This window comes from Anolis sagrei, chromosome 8, assembly GCF_037176765.1.
Source record: "Anolis sagrei isolate rAnoSag1 chromosome 8, rAnoSag1.mat, whole genome shotgun sequence".
Classification (NCBI taxonomy): Eukaryota; Metazoa; Chordata; class Lepidosauria; order Squamata; family Dactyloidae; genus Anolis; species Anolis sagrei.
In genome coordinates this window covers 28,900,994-28,923,240 of record NC_090028.1, presented here as the reverse complement: position 1 = coordinate 28,923,240, position 22,247 = coordinate 28,900,994, and the positions used below count along the sequence as shown (strand labels likewise).

Here is a 22,247-nt window from a genome sequence, read left to right as displayed (position 1 = left end):
GCTTTTGGAAGGGTAGGGCCCATCTTTTGGTGTGATTACAAGCAGAGGGATCAATATATAGTAAAGGTAAAAGTTTCCCCCTCACATTAAGTCTAGTTGAGTCCAACTCTGGGAGGTGGTGCTCATCTCCATTTCTAAGGCGAAGACCCAGCGTTGTCCATAGACACCTCCAAGGTCATGTGGCCAGCATGACTGCATGGAGCGCTGTTACCTTCCTGCCGGAGCGGTACCTATTGATCTACTCATATTTGCATGTTTTCAAACTGCTAGGTTGGCAGAAGCTGGGGCTGACAACGGGAGCTCATGCCGCTCCTTGGATTCGGACTGCTGACCTTTCGGTCAGCAAGTTCAGCAGCTCATCGGTTTAATTCACTGAGCCACCAAGAGCTCCAGGTCAATATTTTATTTATTTATTTATTTATTTATTTGCAACATATATATGTAAATATATATGTTGCAAAGGCACTGAACAGACTGCGCTCTGGCACCACAAGATGCAGAGCCAACCTTCAGAAATGGAGCTACAAGGTGGAATCCTCGACATGCGAGTGTGGAGAAGAGCAAACCACTGACCACCTGCTGCAATGCACCCTGAGCCCTGCCACATGCACAATGGAGGACCTTTTTGCAGCAACACCAGAAGCACTCCAAGTGGCCAGATACTGGTCAAAGGACATTTAATCAACTACCAAACCCACAAATTTTGTATTTTGTCTGTTTGTTTGTTTGCTTTGTTTTGTTAGAAATGTAATATAATTTGACTGGTTGTCCTGACACGACAAATAATAAATAAATAAATAAACATATATATTCCGCCCTTCTCACCCCGAAGGGGACTCAGAGCGGCTTACAAGGTATATATACATACAATATATTATTAGCATAGTACAATATCAGTTTTAAATATTGCTATATTGTACTATATCAATTATACTGTAATATTATTAGTAATATTACATGTAATATAAATACATAATTATAATATCATATTATTATTAGCAGTAGTATTATACTGCATTAAATTATAATACTATATAAACACAATATATAAAAGGTAAAGGTTTCCCCTTGATATTAAATCTAGTCATGTCTGACACAGCATTGTGCTCATCTCCATGTCTAAGCCAAAAAGCCGGCTTTGTCCATAGATTCCTCCAAGATCATGTGGCTAACATGATCTACTCAATTTGTATGTTTTCGAACTACTGGGTTGGCAGGAGATGGGGCTAACAGCGGGAGCTCACCTCACTCCCAGGATTCGAACTGCCAACCTTTCGGTCAGCAAGTTCTGCAGCTCAGCAGTTTAACCTGCTGCACCACCAGGGGGCCCCTGGCAAGGGTAGAATATTAGATATCTAATATAGTAATTATTATTATTATTATTATTATTATTATTATTATTATTTTTTATTTTTTACTGACACAAAAGCACAGTATGTCACAGCAAACAAGATCTATATGCTGGATTTCTTATTTTAAAAATCACAAGTGGAACACTTCCCAAGTGTATAGGACTGTGTGATGTTTATTATCATTATCATTATCATTATCATTATTATTATTATTATTATTATTATTATTATTATTTAAACTGGCGAGGTTAGAAAAGTATAAATTACTACTATTATTATTATTATATTATTATTATTATATTTACTATATTAGGTACCTTTTGGTCAGCCAGTTCAGCAGCTCAGTGGTTTAACCCGCTGTGCCAGCAGGGGCTCCGGGCCAATATATAGCACTATCTAAAAAGGAGGAGGACTATAAGGGCTAAATATCTACAGCAGGGATGGGCCAACCTGGGCAATCCAGGTATTATGGACTTCAACTCCCACAATTCCTAACAGCCGGTCAAATTGAGCCATACTGGATTGGGATGCATTGGCAAAGCCATGAATATAGTCACTGATAATGGGCCGATATGGAGCAATATGGAGCAATATGGTGCGGCATGTGGGCCCTTTGAAGCTGTATCTCTTGAAATACTTCCTGCTTTATTTGCATTGCAAAGGCATATAGACACCCTAGTGGCCACGGCTGAGCCAACACATTGCGTTCTTCTGCATCTATCCATACAATCACAGAGTTGGAAGGGATCCCCAAAGGTCATCCAGTCCAACCCCCTTCTGCCAGGCAGGAAAAGCATCATCAAAGCACCTCCGACAGAACACGTCCTTCCTCAAAGAGCAGCATTAGGACAGTACCTGGCCAAGGTGGGCGAGTGCCACCAAACCTCTGCTGGATCCCGATCCAGGCATCAAAAAATGATGATGTATTGTCAAAGGCCTTCATGGCCAGAATCACTGGGTTGTTGTGAGTTTTCCGGGCTGTATGGCCATGTTCCAGAAGCATTCCCTCCTGACATTTTGCCTGCATCTATGCCAGGCATTCTCAGATGTTGTGAGATCCAGGTCTAACATGACCCAAAATAATAATAATAATAATAATAATAATAATAATAATAATAATAATATTTTATTTATACCCCGCTCCATCTCCCCCAGGGGGACTCAGGGCGGCTTACATGAGACTACGCCCATCAGTACACTCAACACAATATTACACAAAAGCATAGCTCAATGTAACACCAAAGCATAAAAGAACTAGAAAATAAAAAACATAAAATGCAAAACCAATATAATAAGCGACACAGCAGTATAAAATCGGACATGAGACAATCAGGATTACACGGGGCAGGGCCAAATTTAAGGATTAAAAATGTTTAAACACCGGGAGACTGGGCAATGGAAATTATTGGGGAAATATGGAAAATATGGGGCAGAAGAACACCCCAAATGAAGCACTCACCCACCTTGCCCAGATACTGCCCTAATACCGCTCTTTGAGGAAGGAGACATTCCAAGGGGACACCATTTGGGGCACTTCCTGGTCCGTTCTGCCACTTCCTTTGAGTTCACAGGAGGCAGGAAGTGGGCCTTTTCAGGTTCAGAAACCACCACCACCCTTTCCCCCTTGATTACCTGGTAGAGGAAGCGCTGGCTGAAGTGCTGCATGGCGCCGTGGAGCTGGCTGCGCTGGCTTTGCCACTGTTCATAGTTGCGTACGTACTCAGCTGTGGGGCGCTGCCAAGTGGTGGTGCGTGTGTTGTGGTCCACGTAGTAGTAGCGCCCACGGGGATCCACTCGCTTCTCCCAGCTGCAGAGACAATGGGGGGGGGGGGGACACAGCTCAGGGACCGATACCCATAGAAAAGAGTCTCCATTTGGGTCCTTCTGCCACACACTGCAAACCAAGCCCCTCTGCTTTACCTGCGGTGTTTCTCAACCTTCCTGATGTTATATAATACTATTATTATGAATGATGTATTAGCACTATGCTAATAGTATAGTATGTTTTATGTACATGTGACTTGTAAGCCACTCTGAGTCCCCTTCGGGGTGAGAAGGGCCGCATATAAATATCGTAAATAAATAAATAAATAAATAAATAAATAATGTTGTGGTGACCTCCAACCATAAAATTATTTTCGTTGTTACTTCAAAACTGTAATTTTGCTACTGTTATGAATCATAATGTAAATATCTGATATGCAGGATAGATTGGGCACAAATACCTGACACGTCCAAATTTGAATACTGGTGGAGCTGGGGGGATATTGTTATTTGGGAGTTGTAGTTGCTAGGATTTATAGTTCACCTACAATCAAAGAGCATTCTGAACTCCACCAACGATGGAATTGAACCAAACTTAGCACACAAAACTCCCATGAACAACAGAAAATATTGGAAGGATTTGGTGAGCATTGACCTTAAATTTTGGAGTTGTAGTTCACCTACATCCAGAGAACACTCTGGATTCAAACAAAGATGGATCTGGACCAAACTTGGCACAGGTGCTCAATATGCCCAAATGTGAACACTGGTGGAGTTTGGGGAAAATAGAGCTTTAAATTTGGGAGTTGTAGTTGTTGGGATTTATAGTTCACCTACAATCAAAGAGCATTCTGAACCCCACCAACGATATAATTGGGCCAAACTTCTCACACAGAACCCCCATGACCAACAGAAAATACTGTGTTTTTTGATGGTCTTTGGTGACCCCTCTAATATCCCCTCACAACCCCCCTAGGGGTCCTGATCCCCAGGTTGAGAAACACTGCATTAATGGATGCTAGAAGCCCATTCCCACTTTGGACAGACAGGACTGGGGGGGGGGGGGGGGGGCATTTATTGATGCCAAGCCAGGCAAGCTAGCAACCTCTATAATAGAGGAATAGCTGCTCCTGGCCATTTCCAGAAAGGGCCATTTGCTCTTCCTTTGGGGAAGGAAAAAGACGTAACAGTGAGGTGTTTTTGGAGGGGCCAAGAGCTGCAGAAACAGAACTGGGTTGTTTCTGGACACTGGTCTGGTTGGATTTTAACGCCAAAGATGGTGGGAGGAGCCTTGCCATGGCACCTATGACCTACCCAGGTGGGAGGGGCCGCTCCCAGGTGGTGGTCTTGGTGTTGTGGTCCACATAGTAGACTCTCCCATTGGACAGCTCCCGCTGCTCCCACCTTCAGGGAAGGAAAAGAAAGAGAGAGGCACTCAGCGGTCATCCAGTCCTGCCCTAGGCCATCTCTAGTTTGCAGCTGCCCACAAAGTATTTTTCTTTTTTACAGTAATAATAATAATAATAATAATAGTAGTGATAATAATAATAATATCACACTCCTCTCCTTTTGGCTCAAGGCGAGACACAACATAAAATAATACAAAGATATATTATTTTATGTTGCAAAGAGCCCTTGGTGGCGGAGTAGGTTAAACCGTTGTGCCAGCAAGACTGCTGACCTGTCCAAATCCAGGAAGAGTAGGGTGAGCTCCCTCTGTTAGCTCCAGCTCCCCATGCGGGGACATGAGAGAAACCTCCCTCAAAGATAGTAAAACATCAAAAACTTCCAGGTGTCCCCTGGGCAACATCCTTGCAGATGGCCAATCCTCTCACATCAGAAGCGACTTGCAGTTTCTCAAGTTGCTTATTGACACACACAAAAAATCTTTTGCAAAGCTTTGAAGAAGTTACTATTCTGGATAATGAAACCTAGAATTCCTCCTCTGCCATGAGCCAGAATGGTCATCTAAAAAGTAACTTCTTTGAAAGTAGATGCTATGACTCTCTTTCTTTGGAGAGATAAATCAGGATACTACTACTACTGCTAATAATAATAATAATAATAATAATAATAATAATAATAATAATAATAGGATTTAAAAATAGGACTGCACAAGCTACTAAAGGTGGTCCCAGTGATCGGCACACTGGGTGCAGTGCCTAAAGACCTTGGCCTACACTTAAAAACAATTGGCATGGACAAAATTACCATCTGTCAGCTGCGAAAGACCATTGTACTGGGATCTGCATGCATTATTTGCCGATATATCCCACAGTCCAAGACACTTGGGAAGTGTCTGACGTGTGATCAAATCCCAAAGCCAGCATAGTGATCTTGCTTGCTGTGCACTAATCTTGTTGTGTTTCAAATAACAACAACAACAACTATTCCAGGCCTCTGCAAACTGCCTTTAGGTTTCCTTTGTGAGTAGAGATCAACATCCTCCTCAAGTGTCACAAATCCCAGAACTGAACTCTGATACCTTCAGCAAAAGATGGAAAGAGGTCCCTTGTAAGGCAGATTAGGGAACACTGTTGTTTCCCCCAAACGGCCTTCTCATGAGGACTGGAAACTTGCATTTTTACTAAAGCAAATGTGGGATGTGGAGTCATGGGGATAAGTCCTACCGCTTTGAATTCCCCCAGGGGTGAGAAAGGCGGTATATAAATACTGTAAATAATAAATAAATAAATAAATAGTAAGGCCTAAGGATGGAGATGCCAAAACCACGCCAGGGAACTGCCCCATGCCGCCTCCCAACCAAACCCTAGGAGTCTCTGCATCCGCCCCAAGGCTTCCCGGCCCAGGCCTGGCTCGGGGAGGCGTCTGTCCCGCCAGCTGGCCACTTTGCCCAAACTGCTTGCCACATGGACCACCTCCTCCTCCTCTTCCTCCTCCCTCGCTGAGGCCCATTTACTCGCAGGCAAGGTAAGTCTGCCATCCAAGCAAGACGCCCGGCGGGCCTTACGTAAGGAACCACAGCCCCGCAGCCGCTGCCAGGGAGCACAATGCGCCTCTTTGTGCTATGCACAAGCAGCAAGAGAGCGAGAGACGAGGCGCAAAGTGCTGTAGGCACTGCTGTGTTAATGAGGGCGGCTGCTGTCTGTCCCCGGTGCAGCCTCCGCTGATAGGAACCAGATGCAGGAGGCAAAGCGGGAGGAGGTCATGGCAACAGTGGCAACTGCAGGGCCACCAGATGTAAGGAGAGTGAGTATGTATGTTTGTATGTATGCGCAACACCAAGACAGATTCCCCATTTGTGCGCACTACGGGAGCACCAACAGCACCCTATTTCTGGTCTTGCGCAAATGGATAGAGGTTCGGCGTCCAAATTCAAGCCCTGCTCCACGTGCATCTAAAGGAGGCCTTTGTTGCTGGCCACATGGAGCGCAGATGTGTGCAAGGAGAGCATGGAGAGAGCCCTCCTCTCCTCCTCCTCCTCTGCGGGGCTTTACCTCGGTGCTATTTGGGCTCATGCAAAGCTCCAAGGAGGAGCTGAAGTTTGCAGCATGCGCTCGGAAGTGCCAAACGCACTGCCAAGAGGAGAAGGAGATGGGAAAGGGAGCAAGGCATGTGCACAGCAAAGCATTGGGAGGATGTAGAGGAGATTTGGCTTTCCTGGAGGGGCAAAGCAATCTCCCCATCAAGAGCAAAAGGGGAAATTTGGCCCATATCTCAAAGCCCACAGCAATGGAGGGGGAATCAGCATTGGATTTCTCCAAGGAAGGCAGACCAGCTCCTCTGCATCCCAAGGAGCCTCTGTGTGCAAAGCAAAGGCACCCTGACCTCCAGGACCCCCAGGTGCAAGAGGGGCTGCCGGGAAGCATGTCCGTGGCGAAGGCGAGGAAGAAAGGGCTCTTTGAGGCGCCTGGCCTTTTCCATTGCTCGGCAAACAGGAAGCGGGGGGCACTGCTCGCAACCCGCCCGGCATCAAGGCGGCCTGAACTACCTGAGAGCAACTCATGCACACAGAAGCATACACACACACAGAGAGAGGTTCAGGAGGCCTGGAGGACGAACAAAGGGCTCCCTTCTTCCTCGTCCGAAACACAGACAGCCATTTCAAGCCCCCAGAGAAAAGTCTGGGAGTCAAAGGAGGAGGGTTGTGGCCACCCCTTCACAGGAAGGACTCAAGGAAAGGGGAGGCTTGTGGGTCGCCCCAAAGGGAAGGCAGGGGCTTGTCATATGCATGCAGAGGCACCAAAGAATGGAAAGGAGGAGAGGGAAGACTGTTGGGTTTCATCCCTGGACTGCACAAGTCTCTTGGGTCATCAAGTTTCCAGACCTCAATGAGTAGCTAGACTAGAGATAGGACTAAGTCAATGGCTAATAAACCTTTTTTGACCAGGGATCACTTTGACCAGGGACCACTTGACCAGGGACCACTTAACCAGGGATCACTTGACCAGGGACCATTTGACCAGGGACCACTTGACCAGGGATCACTTGACCAGGGACCACTTTGACCAAGGACCACTTGACCAGGGACCACTTTGACCAGGGATCATTTGACGAGGGACTACTTTGACTAGGGATCACTTGACCAGGGATCACTTGACCAGGGACCACTTGACCAGGGATCATTTGACCAGGGACTACTTTGACCAGGGATCACTTGACCAGGGACCACTTGACCAGGGACCACTTGACCAGGGACCACTTTGACCAGGGACCACTTGACCAGGGATCACTTGACCAGGGACCACTTGACCAGGGATCACTTGACCAGGGACCACTTTGACCAGGGACCACTTTGACCAGGGACCACTTTAACCAGGGATTGCTTGACCGGGGATCACTTGACCAGGGACCATTTGACCAGGGATCACTTGACCAGGGACCACTTTGACCAGGGACCAGTTGACCAGGGACTACTTTGACCAGGGATCACTTGACCAGGGACCACTTGGCAGGGATCATTTGACCAGGGACGACTTTGACCAGGGACTTTATATTCGGTTTGGGGTGCTGATTCAGAAAATTGCATTGGATAATCCACATCAGCTCTAGTTTCTGATACAGAACATATGCCATGGTCAGCGATAGGGAAGGAGTGGCAGGCAGCATGAAAGGAATGGAAATAAAATAAAATAAATAAATAAACAGGAGGGAGGCTCATGGACCAGATTTTCATCCCCGCGGCCCACTGTTGGACCGTGGCCCACAGGTTAAGAACTACTGGACTAAGCTGAGGGATTCTTTTCCCCACTTTACCATGTATGTTTCCCAAAAGGGCTTTGCCTTTACTCCTCCTGCTAGCCACTCTCTCCTCCCCCACTTTGATGATACAAGAATGGATACAAGAAGGGAGCTTTCTCTTTCAGTTTTATTGCCCTGGGTTGACCATGTGGTCTCTGCCATTGTTCTCTTCTGCCTTTTCTTCCTTCCAGTTGGGACACATTTTGCCTCTCTCTTTAGGCAAAATGTAGCTGCATGGATTCTTTTTTTTACTTTTTACCCTTTTAACTCTTTAGAAGATGAGACTTAGTAAGCTAGTGTGCTCCAAGACCATTTCTATCAAGAATATTTTTGAACTTGAAGTTCTGACTCTGCAATCCTGTGCCATCCTAAGGAATGGAACCCAGCTTATCACATGTAAGTTTCTCCTGGTTATGATGCTTACTTCTGGTATTCTGCTATATTTATGGTGGAATTACCCCAACTGAAGGTTATTTTTGAGCCTCACAGCTCAGATTCCCCAACAAAGACAATAATATCTCTCCAGAAAACTCAGCCAGCCTTTGCCCCCAAAACCAGCATCATGGCTCATCACAAAACCATAATAGTGGCTTCTTCTCTCCTTACTCCCTGCTTAAACATCACAGGTTTCTTGGGGAAACAGTTGCCTGCTCTGCTTTGCATTCTTGCCACCTTTCTTAAGCAGACATGGGCAAACTTCAGCCCTCCAGGTGTTTGGGGCTTCAACTCCCACAATTCCTAACAGCCTATTGGCTATTAGAAATTGTGGGAGTTGAAGTCCAAAACATCTGGAGGACTAGAGTTTGCTCATGCCTGTACTGAAGGCATTTGCCCCCAAGTAAGAACCATGGTCTATTTCCATGAGTAGCCTCTTACCTGCCCAGGGATCCATCACAGGGTGATGGATGGAAACCAAGAAGCAGGAGGCATTGTCAGATCCTCTGGGGCAAGAGGCAGGCTTTCCCTCCCACAGCCTGGTCCCAGCTCCTCAGGTACCACTTACCCGGTGGGCAGCGCCTCCTGAGCATGTGCAGAGGGCTGGGAGGCCTGGCTCCTGGGGTCAGGGGGTGCCTCCTCCTCCTCCGTCCCAGGGGGTTCCTCAGTTGCACCTGAGTCAGCACTCAATACAGGTGCAGGGAGTTCCTCTTCAACTTCGGGGAGAGAAACGGCAGGCTCCCCATTCACTGAGAGGAGAAAGAGAGAACTCTGGGTGAAGTGGGTCAGGGAGGCCCCTCCCTCCCTCATATAATGCCCTTACAAAAGGACCACAACCACATCCCCATTGCAAGCCATACCTGTGCCATTCAGGACAGGGCTGCTCTGGGCCTTTCCTGCTGCCTGGTGCCGCAGCCGGGGGCTAGAGCTTTGCTCCCCGTTGACCGGACTCTGCCTGGCCTCTCCGGCCGCCCCTTGTCTGTGCGATCTGCGGAGGAAGGGGACACGGGACCGTCACCACCCTCACCTTCATCCCACTGATATCCCAACTTTTAGCTCAGCCTTAAGACAGGGTATAAATAAAGATTATTATTATTATTATTATTAAAACAGTGGATGTGGCTCTTAATGAGACATGCCGCATTATCACGGGGTGTCTGCGCCCTACACCACTGGAGAAATCACACTGTCTAGCCGGTATCGCACCACCCGACATCTGCCGGGAAGTGGCAGCCAATAGTGAAAGGACCAAGGCAGAGACATCTCCAGCTCATCCCCTGTTTGGGTATCAGCCAGCACATCAACGACTTAAATCCAGACATAGTTTTCTAAGATCTACAGAGACACTCGCTGGAACACCTCAGCAAGCGAGAGTCCAAAAGTGGCAGGCTCAAACCCAGAACCTCAACCAATGGCTGATACCAAATGAGAAACTCCCCCCTGGGCACACAGAGGACTGGGCGACTTGGAAGGCGCTGAACAGACTGCGCTCTGGCACCACAAGATGCAGAGCCAACCTTCAGAAATGGGGCTACAAAGTGGAATCCTCGACATGCGAGTGCGGAGAGGAGCAAACCACAGATCACCTGCTTCAATGCAACCTGAGCCCTGCTACATGCACAATGGGGGACCTTCTTGCAGCAACACCAGAAGCACTCCAAGTGGCCAGATACTGGTCAAAGGACATTTAATCAACTACCAAACTCACACATTTTGTATTTTCTCTGTTTGTTTGCTTTGTTCTGTTAGAAATGTAATATAATTGACTGGCTGCCCTGACACGAGAAATAAATTATTAATATTAAAAAAAATAACTGCATTATGTGGCAGTGTAGATGGGGCCAAAGTCTAGCTCAAAAAAGCCTAAGGATGGAACATTTCCAAAGCAATTAAAACCCCAAGAATTCAAAGTAATTTACTAGTCCTTCAAGAAAAATGAGCACAAAAGCACAAACCATATTAAAAGACCTTTCTGAAGAACCACATGATGATGATGATGATGATGATGATGATGATTACTGTTTTCTCTTAAAGTTTCGCTCAAAGCGGTGGATGAAAAGATTATTTTGGGAGGTACTTCTTCAGAGGTGATGGCCAAGATGGCCTCCCTCTGAGGCTGAGAGAGTGTGACCTTTACTCAAAGTGGGTTTCTGTGGCTGAGGAGGGATTCAAACCCTTAGTTCCAGAGTCCTATTTCACTACCCTATGCTGTTGGGTTTCCTACGTCATTATGTTTTTCAGGCCCACCCTCTTCCTCCTCGACATCTGGCATGAATGTGCCCAAGCGAGTGCATCTGTTGGCACAGACTCTTTCGGAAAATGGGAAAACAGGGCCTGAAAGGGGGCCAAGGAGGAAGATTCCATTGTCCTGCTCCTCCTTCCAGAATCTCCAAAGAGGCCAGGCTTGAATTAGCCCTCCTGCCTTACGGGGCGGATGCCTCTTGCGGGGCTCCTAAACTCGGCAGGGCCTTTTAATAGCTTGCCTGGAAGCAAACCAAAGTGAAGCCAGTCACATGGCCAAGAGAACGGCTAGGGAGCGCGCCAAAGACAACGCAGCCGGGGCTTAAAATAGGAGCCGGACGGTGGGAAGAACGGGCCACAAAATGAAGAGAGTTTGGGGAGGAGGGCGTATGTGCCACAGTGGTCCAAGGAGCCTCCAGACCCATTGAGAGAAGCTTAGGAAAGCGCCACAGATGGGACTCAGAAAAGGATGCAACTGACATATATATATAGATATATATATATATAGAGAGAGAGAGAGACAGACATAGAATCCTAAGTTGGAAGAGACCTCATGGGCCACCCAGTCCAACCCCCTGCCAAGAAGCAGGAAAATCATATTCAAAGCACCCCCGGCAGATGGCCATCCAGCCTCTTGCTTAAAAGCCTCCAAAGAAGGAGCCTCCACCACACTCTGGGGGCAGAGAGAGAGTTCCACTGCTGAATAGCTCTCCCAGTTAGGAAGTTCTTCCTCATGTCCAGGTGGAATCTCCTTTCTTGAAGCCATTCCTCTGTGTCCTAGTCTCCAGGGCAGCAGAAAACAAGCTTGCTCCCTCCTCCCTATGATTTCCTCTCACATATTTATACATGGCTATCATGTCTCCTTTCAGTCTTCTCTTCTTCAGGCTAAACATGCCCAGCTCTTTAAGCCGCTCCTCATAGGGCTTGTTCTTCAGATCCTTGATCATTTTAGTCACCCTCCTCTGGACACATTTCAGCCTGTCAACATCTCCCTTCAATTGTGGTGCCCAGAATTGGACACAGTATTCTAGGTGTGGTCTGACTAAGGCAGAATACAGGAGTAGCATGACTTCTCTGGATCTAGACACTATATTCCTATTTATGCAGGCCAAAATCCCATTGGCTTTTTTTTGCCATTGTTGGATCATGTTTAATCTTTTTCACACATACTGCTGTTGAGCCAGGCATTCCCAATTCTCTCGCTCTCTCTCAATCCTCATTTATTTATTTATTTATTTGCTGTATTTGTATACCGGTTTTCTCAGCCCATAGGTGACTCAAGGCAGTTAACGGGGTAAAATTCAATGCTTACAATATCATAAATACAATTAAAAACATAACATATAATAGGTTGTTGTAAGTTTTTTCGGGCTATATGGCTATGTTCCAGAGGCATCCTCTCCTGACGTTTCGCCTGCATCTATGGCAAGCATCCTCAGAGGCGAAACGTCAGGAGAGAATGCCTCTGGAACATGGCCATATAGTCCAAAAAAAGTATAACAACCCGGTGATTCCGGCCATGAAAGCCTTCAGCAATACATTTAACATATAATAAAAATTAAACATATCAATAAAATATAAATTCATAGTGTCTCCTTGTTAAAAACGTTGTATATACAGGGTTCTTGTAGGTATTTTCGGGCTGTATGGCCATGGTCTAGAGGCATTCTCTCCTGACGTTTCGCCTACATCTATGGCAAGCATCCTCAGAGGTAGTGAGGTCTGTTGGAACTAGGAAAAAAGGTTTATATATCTGTGGAATGACCAGGGTGAGAAAAGGACTCTTGTCTGCTGGAGCTAGGTGTGAATGTTTCAACTGACCACCTTGATTAGCATACAATGAGCTGACTGTGCCTGGAGCAAACTTTTGTTGAGAGGTAATTAGATGTCCCTGCCTGCTTCCTCTCTGTTGTTTTTTTAATACTGGTAGCCAGATTTTGTTCATTTTCATGGTTTCCTCCTTTCAACCTACAACAACCCAGTGATTCCGGCCATGAAAGCCTTTGGCAATACGTTGTATATACACACACACACACCTACTGAGGTGTATACATCCTTTAACTGACCAATTAATCCTCTGCCACCTAACTTTCCAACCCCACTTTCTTTCTCTTCCTCTCACTTTGCATGCAGCTTAACCCAATGGCTGCTAATGATTCAGCAGCGAGAATAATAAATAATAATACATAAATAAAACTTATTAATTAATTAATTAATTAATTAATAGTCATAAATAAAACTTTATTTCTACACCAGCCTCTCTCCCCAAAGGGACTCAGGGCGGTTTACAGACGCAAAACAAAAAGAATGCCTCAAACATCCCAAAATACAAACATCTCAAAATAATGCAAGACAATGCACAGTAACAACAGTAAACTTACAACAAAGCATTAACCATCAAGATGACAAAAAAGGAAAACAATCCAATAAGACACGGTAAACTACAACATGAGTAGAACTTTACAACATATACTCTAAAAGCAATGAAGATACAATTACATCAAAATGGCTTTCAAATGGCTAACATCAGTATTCATTTAAAATGTATGGTAGTAGAAGAAGGGGAAGAGTCTTCCCAGGAGGACCAGGAAAAGCAAATGCTTCCAGCTCCTCCTGTTTTGCCGGTTTCCCCCTTCATCTCTTTGGCCCTCCTTTCCCAGAAGCACAGGGGAAGCCCTAAGGGCCAAGGCTGCTGCAAAGGATATGCCACCCATAAAAGGCCCTCCTTCATGGGAACCACCTGAGCTCTGCGAGTGCAGCATTTTTCTGAACGAAGCAGAGAGTGTTTGAGGACTGAGACATCCATAGGGATACTAAGGTGCTTGTTTATAAAGCTATTGTCCTCCCAACCCTGCTACACGCCTGCGAGACGTGGACAGTCTACAGACATCACATGCAACTCCTCGAACGATTCCATCAGCGCTCCCTCCGGAAAATCCGGCAAATCTCTTGGGAAGACAAGCAGACAAATGTGCTGTAAGAAGCAAAGACCACCAGCATTGAAGCGATGGACCTCCGCCATCAATTCCGCCGGACCGGCCACATTGTCTGGATGCCTGACCACCGGCTCCCAAAGCAGTTGCTCTACTCCGAACTTAAGAACGGAAAACAGAATGTTGGTGGGCAGGAAAAGAGATTGAAAGATGGGCTCAAAGCCAACCTTAAAATCTCTGGCATAGACACTGAGAACTGGGAAGCCCTGGCGCTTGAGCGCTCCAGCTGGAGGTCAGCTGTGACCAGTAGTGCTGCAGAATTTGAAGAGGCACGAATGGAGGGCGAAAGAGAGAAATGTGCCAAGAGGAAGGTGCGTCAAGCCAACCCCAACCAGGACCATCTTCCACCTGGAAACCAATGCCCTCACTGTGGGAGAAGATGCATATCAAGGATAGGGCTCCACAGTCACCTAAGGACCCACCGCCAGGACACTGATCTTGGAAGACCATCATCCTTGGACTACAAGAGATTGCCTAAGTAAGTAAGTAAGCATGGGAACAATGGTCCCACAAGGCTGGGACATTCCTCTGCTCTGAGGGTACTCTTCAATCACACATTCTGCAGATGATGGTGGTGGTGGTAGTGTTTCCTCAGCTAGACCCAAATATCTCTGCCCTAATATCCCTGATCTGGTTATCTCTCCTCTAATTCCACTTTCCTTTGCAAGATCTGTCTCTTTTGCCATAGGAAAGGTGGGCTCAGGCTCCGAAAGGGCCGGAGCTCATTCTCAAACCCATGTGAATCCCCCAGACTTAGGGTCACAAGGGGTCAGAGATCAACAAGGCTCCGAATGAGCCAAGAGAGAGAGCTGCCTCTTGGGAAGAAATAGCCTTCATTCATGTTAGCAGAGGAGACTCACCTATTGACACAACGGCTCTCCCCGTTGTGTCAACAGGACCAAACAGAGGTGTTGAATTTGGCAGCTGGGTGATACTGCTACCGCTGCCTCCATCCATCATGGCAGAGCTGCCAGGCCCAAAAGATGGGTTGGGATACAGGGAGGCCACCCTGACAGAGACCCAAATGCAAGTAACTTTTTTTTCCATGTCAGGAGCGACTTGAGAAACTGCAAGTTGCTTCTGGTGTGAGAGAATTGGCCTCGTGAACAACAAGTTACACACGAGCCAACAAAGTGATGTAGTGGCAAAAAAAAGCCAATGGGATGTTGGCCTGCATCAATAGGAGTCTAGTGTCTAGATCCAGGGAGCTCTCCATGCTCTATTCTGCCTTGGTTAGATCACACCTGGAATATTGTGTCCAATTCTTGGCACCACAATTGAAGAGAGATATTGACAAGCTGGAATGTGTCCAGAGGAGGGCAACTAAAATGATCAAGAATCTGGAGAATAAGCCCTATGAGGAGCGGCTTAAAGCAGCTGGGCATGTTCAGCCTGAAGAAGAGAAGGCTGAGAGGAGACATGATAGCCATGTATAAATATGTGAGAGGAAGTCATAGGGAGGAGGGAGCAAGCTTGTTTTCTGCTGCCCTGGAGACTAGGACGCAGAACAATGGCTTCAAACTACAAGAGAGGAGATTCCATCTGAACATTAGGAAGAACTTCCTCACTGTGAGAGCTATTCAACAGTGGAACCCCCTGCCCCGGGGTGTGATAGAGGCTCCTTCTTTGGAAGCTTTTAAACAGAGGCTGGATGGACATCTGTCGAGGGTGCTTTGAATGCAATTTTCCTGCTTCTTGGCAGTGGGTTGGACTGGATGGCCCATGACGTCTCTTCCAACTTTAGGATTCTATGATCTGCAAGGACTTTGCACAGGGAACACCCGGATATTTTACCATCCTGTGGGAGCTCCTCTCATGTCCCCACGTGGGAAACTGAACTCCTCTCACTTTTCCACATGGGAAACTGAGCTCCTCTCATGTTTTCACATGGGAAACTGGAGCTGACAGACAGGAGCTCATCCTGCTCCCCGGATTCGAACCACAAACCTTTCAGTCAGCAGTCCTGGATTCAACACACTGCGCCACCAAGGGCTCTGATGCAAGTAACTGGGAAACGAGGAAGGGGGGCAACATGAGGGCCCCTGGCAATTTCTACAGCAGTGTTTCTCAACCTTCGTAATGCTGGGACCCCTTAATACAGTTCCTCATGTTGTGGTGACCCCCAACCATAACATTATTTTTGTTACTGAGATTTATAGTTTGCCTACAATCAAAGAGCATTCTGAACCCACCAACAATAGAATTGGGCCAAACGTCCCACACAGAACCCCCATGAGTTTTGGAGTTGTAGTTCACCTACATCCAGGGAGCACCGTGGACTCAAACAATCATGGATCTAGACCAAACTTAGCACAGTTATTCAATATGCCCAGATGTGAACACTGGTGGAGTTTGGGGAAAATAGACCTTGACATTTGGGGATTGTAGTTGCTGGGATTTATAGTTCACCTATAATCAAAGAGCACTCTGAACCCCACCAACAATAGAATTTGGCCAAACTTCCAACACAGAACCCCCATGACCAACAGAAAATAGTGTGTTTTCTGATGGTCTTTGGCGACCCCTCTGACACTCCCTACACAACTCCCACAGAGGTCCCGACCCCCAGGTTGAGAAACAGTGGAGGCTGGGCACCCCAAGGCACCAAAGAGCACATAGAGCCATGGGCAAGCAAGGAGCCTTGCTCGCAAGGAGCCACCTCCCAGACCCTCTTTGGTTTGGGGCCAAAGAGCTCCAGACAGGAAGCAGCGCAGCCCTCCCTGTCCTTCCTGGCAACACAGAAGAGGCAGCCTGGCTATTAAAAGCCCGTCCCTCCCATCTTTCACTGCCCACGCAGCCCTTCTTGGCCAGGACTCCTTCTCCCTCCTCTCTTGGCTTCCTCTCCCTCTCTCCATCCCGCCTTCTTTCTCTTGCTTCTGCCCCAAACCTCGGCTTCTCTGCCTCCTCTCGGCCGCCCCATGCCACCACATTTCCTCTTCCCAAATGCGCCACGCTCCTCTGCTTCAAGGCCTCCTCTATGGACACCCAAGTCCCCCCAGAAACAACTCAGGACCTCACCTGGAGCAGCCGCTGAAGCAGTTGGTGCTGGGGGCTTGGGGCCTGTTTTCAGGGGACGCAGCCGAGCCTCCGCCGGGGTCCGTTCCGGCACCTTGGGATCCTGCAGAGCAACAAGGAGAGCAATGGTTAGGCAGCAAGGCACATTATTCGCTTTGCAAAGGGTTGAGTGTAATACATGGTCTTTCCACTATTTATTTATTTATTTACTTCATTTATATCCTGCTTTTCTCACCCCAACGGGAGACTATCTAGGCCACCTTCCTAATGCCAAGACCCCTTAATGCAGTTCCTGATGTTGTGGTGACCCTCAACCATAACATTATTTTCACTGCTACTTCATAATTTTTGCTACTACTATGAATTGTCATGTAAATACCTGGCATGCAGGATGTATTTTCATTCACTGGACCAAAATTTGGCACAAATACCCGATACGCTCAAATTTGAATTCAGTGGGATTGATTTTATCATTTAATATTTTTGTCATTTAATATAATTTCGTAATTTAACTAATAATGCTTATCATCTATATAAATAAAATGGAATGTTCGTTTGTGGGATTAACATAACTCAAAAACCACTGGGCGAATTGACACCAATTTTGGACAAAATACACCTATCAGGCCAATGTATGTCCTTCACTAAAAAAAATGATTTTGTCATTTGGGAGTTGTAGTTGCTGGGATTTATAGTTCACCTACAATCAAAGAGCATTCTGAACTCCACCAACAATGGAAATGAATCAATCTTGGCACACAGAACTCCCATGACCAACAGAAAATACTGGAAGGGTTTGGTGGGCATTGACCTGGAGTTTTGGAGTTGTAGTTCAGCTACATCCAGAGAGCACTGTGGACTCAAACAATGATGGATCTGGACAAAACTTGGGACAAATACTCAAAATGCCCAAATGTGAACACTGGTGGAGTTTGGGGAAAATAGACCTTGACATTTGGGAGCTGTAGTTGCTGGGATTTATATTTCACCTACAATCAAAGAGCACTCTGAACCCCACCAAAGATAGAATTGGGCCAAACTTCCCACACAGAACCCCCAAGACCAACAGTGTTTTCTGATGGTCTTTGGCAAACCCTCTGACACCCCCTAGAGACCTCCCCAAAAGGTCCTGACCCCCAGGTTGAGAAATGCTGTGAGAGAATAAGACAAAGAACTGATGATATTTACTAAAACACTGGAAATAAAGCTTTAAGAAATGGAGAAAAAAAGAAGCAACGAAAACAATGCCTCTGAGCATGCCAAAAGTGCTTGTATTCCAGGCCAGAACCACCAGACAGGGTTCAGAGCTTGCGACTAAGACTTCCACTGGCCTTGCCCCACTTCTGGCCTGAGCAGACCCAGTTCTGAGAGCAGAAGCCCCAGGGCCTGGCAGACCTCAACGGTGGCAGTGGTGCCGACGTCACGCACTTTCCCTCCATCCGTCCCTCCGTCCCTTCCTCGTGGCACCCAAATGCTGGCCCTCGCACTCACTCACCTTCTGCCAGGACGATGCCGCCGCCATTCGGCAGGCTTCCCACGTCAACACCGGGGCCGTCCAGGAAAATCGTCAGCTCCCCTCCAGAGACAAGGCTGCCTTTGTTCTCCATCTGCAGGTTCAAGGTCAGCTGCTTGTTCTCCACTGAGAGGGGAAGACAGGAGGGAAGACGGTGACACAGAGACCGACTGACTGACCCACGGACAGAACAGCCTCCGTCCCTTGGGACCAAACCACCCCAAAGCCTTGCTGCATCCTCCCTTTGGACCCACTGGATCGTGGAGCAAGAGGAGATGGCTCTAGAACACATGCAGAGGGCCTAGCATCCTGCACATTTCCTACCATAAGCTCATATATAGCACTGTCGGCACTGCACTCCGCTCTGCCAGAGAGACGCTACATATTCCTACAGATTCCTCGTTTGGAAAGGGCTGCTGCGCTCATAGCCTAGATCCCCCTTTTCTCCAGCCGGGCAAGGTACTCCTCCATTTGTCAATGTCCAAATCTTGGTGGCAAGGAGGGTGTCAAAGGAAGATTTGAGGAGATTTGGGTGGGGGGAATGCACACACATTTGGGGACCCTCCTTTACAGAAAACCAGAGTCTCTTTGGGGGAATTGGAGGGGGCAGAGCCAAGAAACAAGCTGGCCTTCTCTTGAGGGCGTCTCAAACGCAGTGAGCCTTTTTCCGTGGACTACAGGCCCCCTTTGTGTGCGCATGGCCATGCTCCACACACACGGCGGCCTCGCCTTCCCCTGCAAAGACAAGGTGGCTGTGTCTCCTCTGGGCAGCGCCCCACTCCCTCCCATGGCTTCCTTTAAGAAAATAAACACTGCGGCATAAAGGGGACCTTGCTCTCCTGGCCTCCTCCTCCTCCTCCTTGCGCACAAAGCCAGGTTGTATGTGTGTATGTGCAAAGTAGCATGTCGGGGCTGTTATGGTTTGGGGGGAGAGCCATGAATGGGGCCTCAGTTCCAGACCTCTGCTGCTGCCGAAACAACACCCAGAGCTCCAGGGCCCCCATTCAGACAGGAATTCCCAAACGGAGCTTTCCAGCAGCCAGGTAGGGAAACTGAGCTCGAGCTCAAGACAACCACATAATCATCATCACTTTTATTATCCTCCTCCTCCTCCTCGCCGGACAGAGAGACTTTCTCCTGATTCCACGAGAGTTGCATGTCCAACATTTCTCGTGTCTCTTTGTAGGCTCCTGTCGTATTGTTCGCCTTCAAAGATACGCCAGAAGTGTTGGAAAAGAAGCAACACTCAGCCTTGAAGAGTGAAGAATGCCTCACTGTAATAGGGTTAGACTAGTGGTTCCCAACCATTTTTGACCAGGAACCACTCTCCAACATTAGTACCAAAAAGGTTAAATCAAGGTAAAGGTTTCCCCTAACATTGTCTCATCGTGTCCAACTCTTGGGAGTGGTGCTTCTCTCTATTTCTAAGCCAAAGAGCTGCCGTTGACCATAGACACCTTCAAGGACATGTGGCTTGCATGGAGCAGTGTTATCTTCCCACAGAAGTGGTACCTATTGATCTACTCACATTTGCATGTTTTCGAACTGCTAGGTTGGCAGAAGCTAGGGCTAACAGCAGGAGCTCACCCCGCTCCCCGGATTCGAACTATCAGCAAGTTCAGCAGCTCAGTGGTTTAATCTGCTGCACCACCAGGGGCCCCAAAAAAATTGGCAGGGGCCGTCCAGTGGCCGTGGACTGAGCGAGATACGAACTCCTGCTCTTCAGGTCTCTAGCCTAGGCTCTCCTCTCCCCAAAAGGAATCAACTTTAGATTCAGTTTGGTAATTTGGGGTCCTGATTCAGAAGATTTCACTGGATAGACCACATCAGCTCTAGTTTCTGATACAGAACATATGTCATTGAGTAGCCACCATCTGCTCGCCCACAGAAACCATATTTAATAATCTAGACTTTGTTTTAGGTTTTGCGGTCCTCTGGTGGGCCATGGCCCACAGGTTGGGAACCACTGGGTTATTTATTTATTTATTTACAACATTTATATGCTGCCCTTCTCACCCCGAAGGGGACTCAGAGCGGCTTACGAGATATATACATACAATATATTATATTATTAGCATAGTACAATATCAGTATTATATATTACTATATTGTATTATACCATTATATTGTAATATTAGTAGTAATATTACATATAATAAAAATATATAATTATAATATCATATTATTATTAGTAGTAGTAGTATATTGTATTACATTATCTATATAAATAAAAATGTAATGTTCGTTTGTGGTATTCACAGAACTCAAAAACCACTGAGGGAATTGACACCAAATTTGGACACAAGACACCTAGCAACCCAATTTATGTCCTTCACTCAAAAAATTGATTTTGCCATTTGGAAGTTGTAGTTCCTGTGATTTATAGTTCACCTACAATCAAAGAACATTCTGAACCCCACCAACGATGGAATTGCACCAAACTTGACACACCATTTTCCCATAAACAACAGAAAATACTGGAAGGGTTTGGTTTTGGAGTTGTAGTTCACCTGGATCTAGAGAGCACTGTGAACTCAAACAGTGATAGATCTGGACCAAACTCTACAAGAATACTCAATGTGTCCAAATGTGAACATTGGTGGAGTTTGGGGGAAATAGACCTTGACATTTGGGAGTAGTAGTTGCTGGGATTTATAGTTCACCTACAATCACAGAACATTCTGAACACCACCAGCGATAGAATTGGGCCAAACCTCCCACACAGAACCCCCATGCTGGCCACAGCAACGCGTGGCAGGGGACGGCTAGTAATATTATAAATATTATATGTATATACAATTTATTATATTATATTATATTATATTATATTATATTATATTATATTATTAGCATAGCACAGGAGACAAGATGGAAATGTCCCCTGGCCCTTCCTCTCTTCAGTCTGACCTAGAGCAGTAGTTGGTACTGGGGGTTAGATAATTGAAGTCACTTCAAGCATCCTCCCTCGCTATCCTGATCCTTCTATGATGTAAACTGACAGAGGTGAAGGGATGTCCCTTCACCTCTTCTTTTTCTCTCAACCTTCAAAGACGTGGTTAAGTTAGATCAGCAGGTTAGAGTCACCTTCCTGACTTAGAACAATGGAGTCTCTACAATAAAGCTGCAATTCCCCCCACTCTCTCCTCTTTCCATAAAAACAAGAGGGCCACAAACAGGCATTTCAGGACACCGCAAGGAGAGGAACAGACAACAAAATTAGATTAGTTGAAAGGAGCGGTTTTAATGTTCCTCTCCATTGCACGCATCACTGCAAGTGGGGGGGGGGGGGAGATGAGTTGAAATGGGATAGACACGCCATTTAAATAAATGCTTTGGGTACATAAATAAATTCAGGTTGCCAAACATTGGCTTCTCCAGCTGGAAAATGGGGGGGGGGGGGGAAGGGCCAAAGCAGGACACAGGGTTCTAGCTCAAAAAACCCCTGCGGTGAATCCAACAATGGGGTCCTTGACAGAAACACCATTGAGGTGCTGCTCCAGGTTCTGGTTTCAGAGGATGGCAGCCTTTTGGGGGACTCCCTTAGGACCCCAAAGCCCAAGTTCACCACAGTAAAGGGAAGAAGAAAGGACCCAGTCAGTCTCAAGTGGTGTCTTTGTAGAGAACTGTAAAAGCCAGGCAAAAGGAGGGGCTTCCCTCTTGATGCCACCTGAAAGTGGAGTGTAGAAGGGGGCTTTGTTTGCACAGCATAGCTTGGCATGCCCAGAGCCCCTC

General features: G+C 46.8%; 1 protein-coding gene across 2 annotated transcripts in view; it reads right to left on the bottom strand.

The window, feature by feature from the left end:
* Positions 1-22,247, bottom strand: part of WWP2 (WW domain containing E3 ubiquitin protein ligase 2) — a 57,566-nt gene that overhangs the window by 21,323 nt on the left and 13,996 nt on the right. Inside the window, exons 1-7 of one of the 2 annotated variants that reach the window (XM_067471080.1) lie at positions 18,840-19,152; positions 18,498-18,641; positions 17,006-17,105; positions 9,614-9,741; positions 9,322-9,502; positions 4,431-4,520; positions 2,985-3,159 (exon numbers count right to left, since the gene is read on the bottom strand). In XM_067471080.1, coding sequence (XP_067327181.1) covers positions 2,985-3,159; positions 4,431-4,520; positions 9,322-9,502; positions 9,614-9,741; positions 17,006-17,105; positions 18,498-18,609 — 786 coding nt within the window. In that variant the 5' untranslated portion in view covers positions 18,610-18,641; positions 18,840-19,152. Of the gene's footprint in view, positions 1-2,984; positions 3,160-4,430; positions 4,521-9,321; positions 9,503-9,613; positions 9,742-17,005; positions 17,106-18,497; positions 18,642-18,839; positions 19,153-22,247 lie in introns of those variants that run through there. The other variant, XM_067471079.1, reaches the window with a different exon arrangement.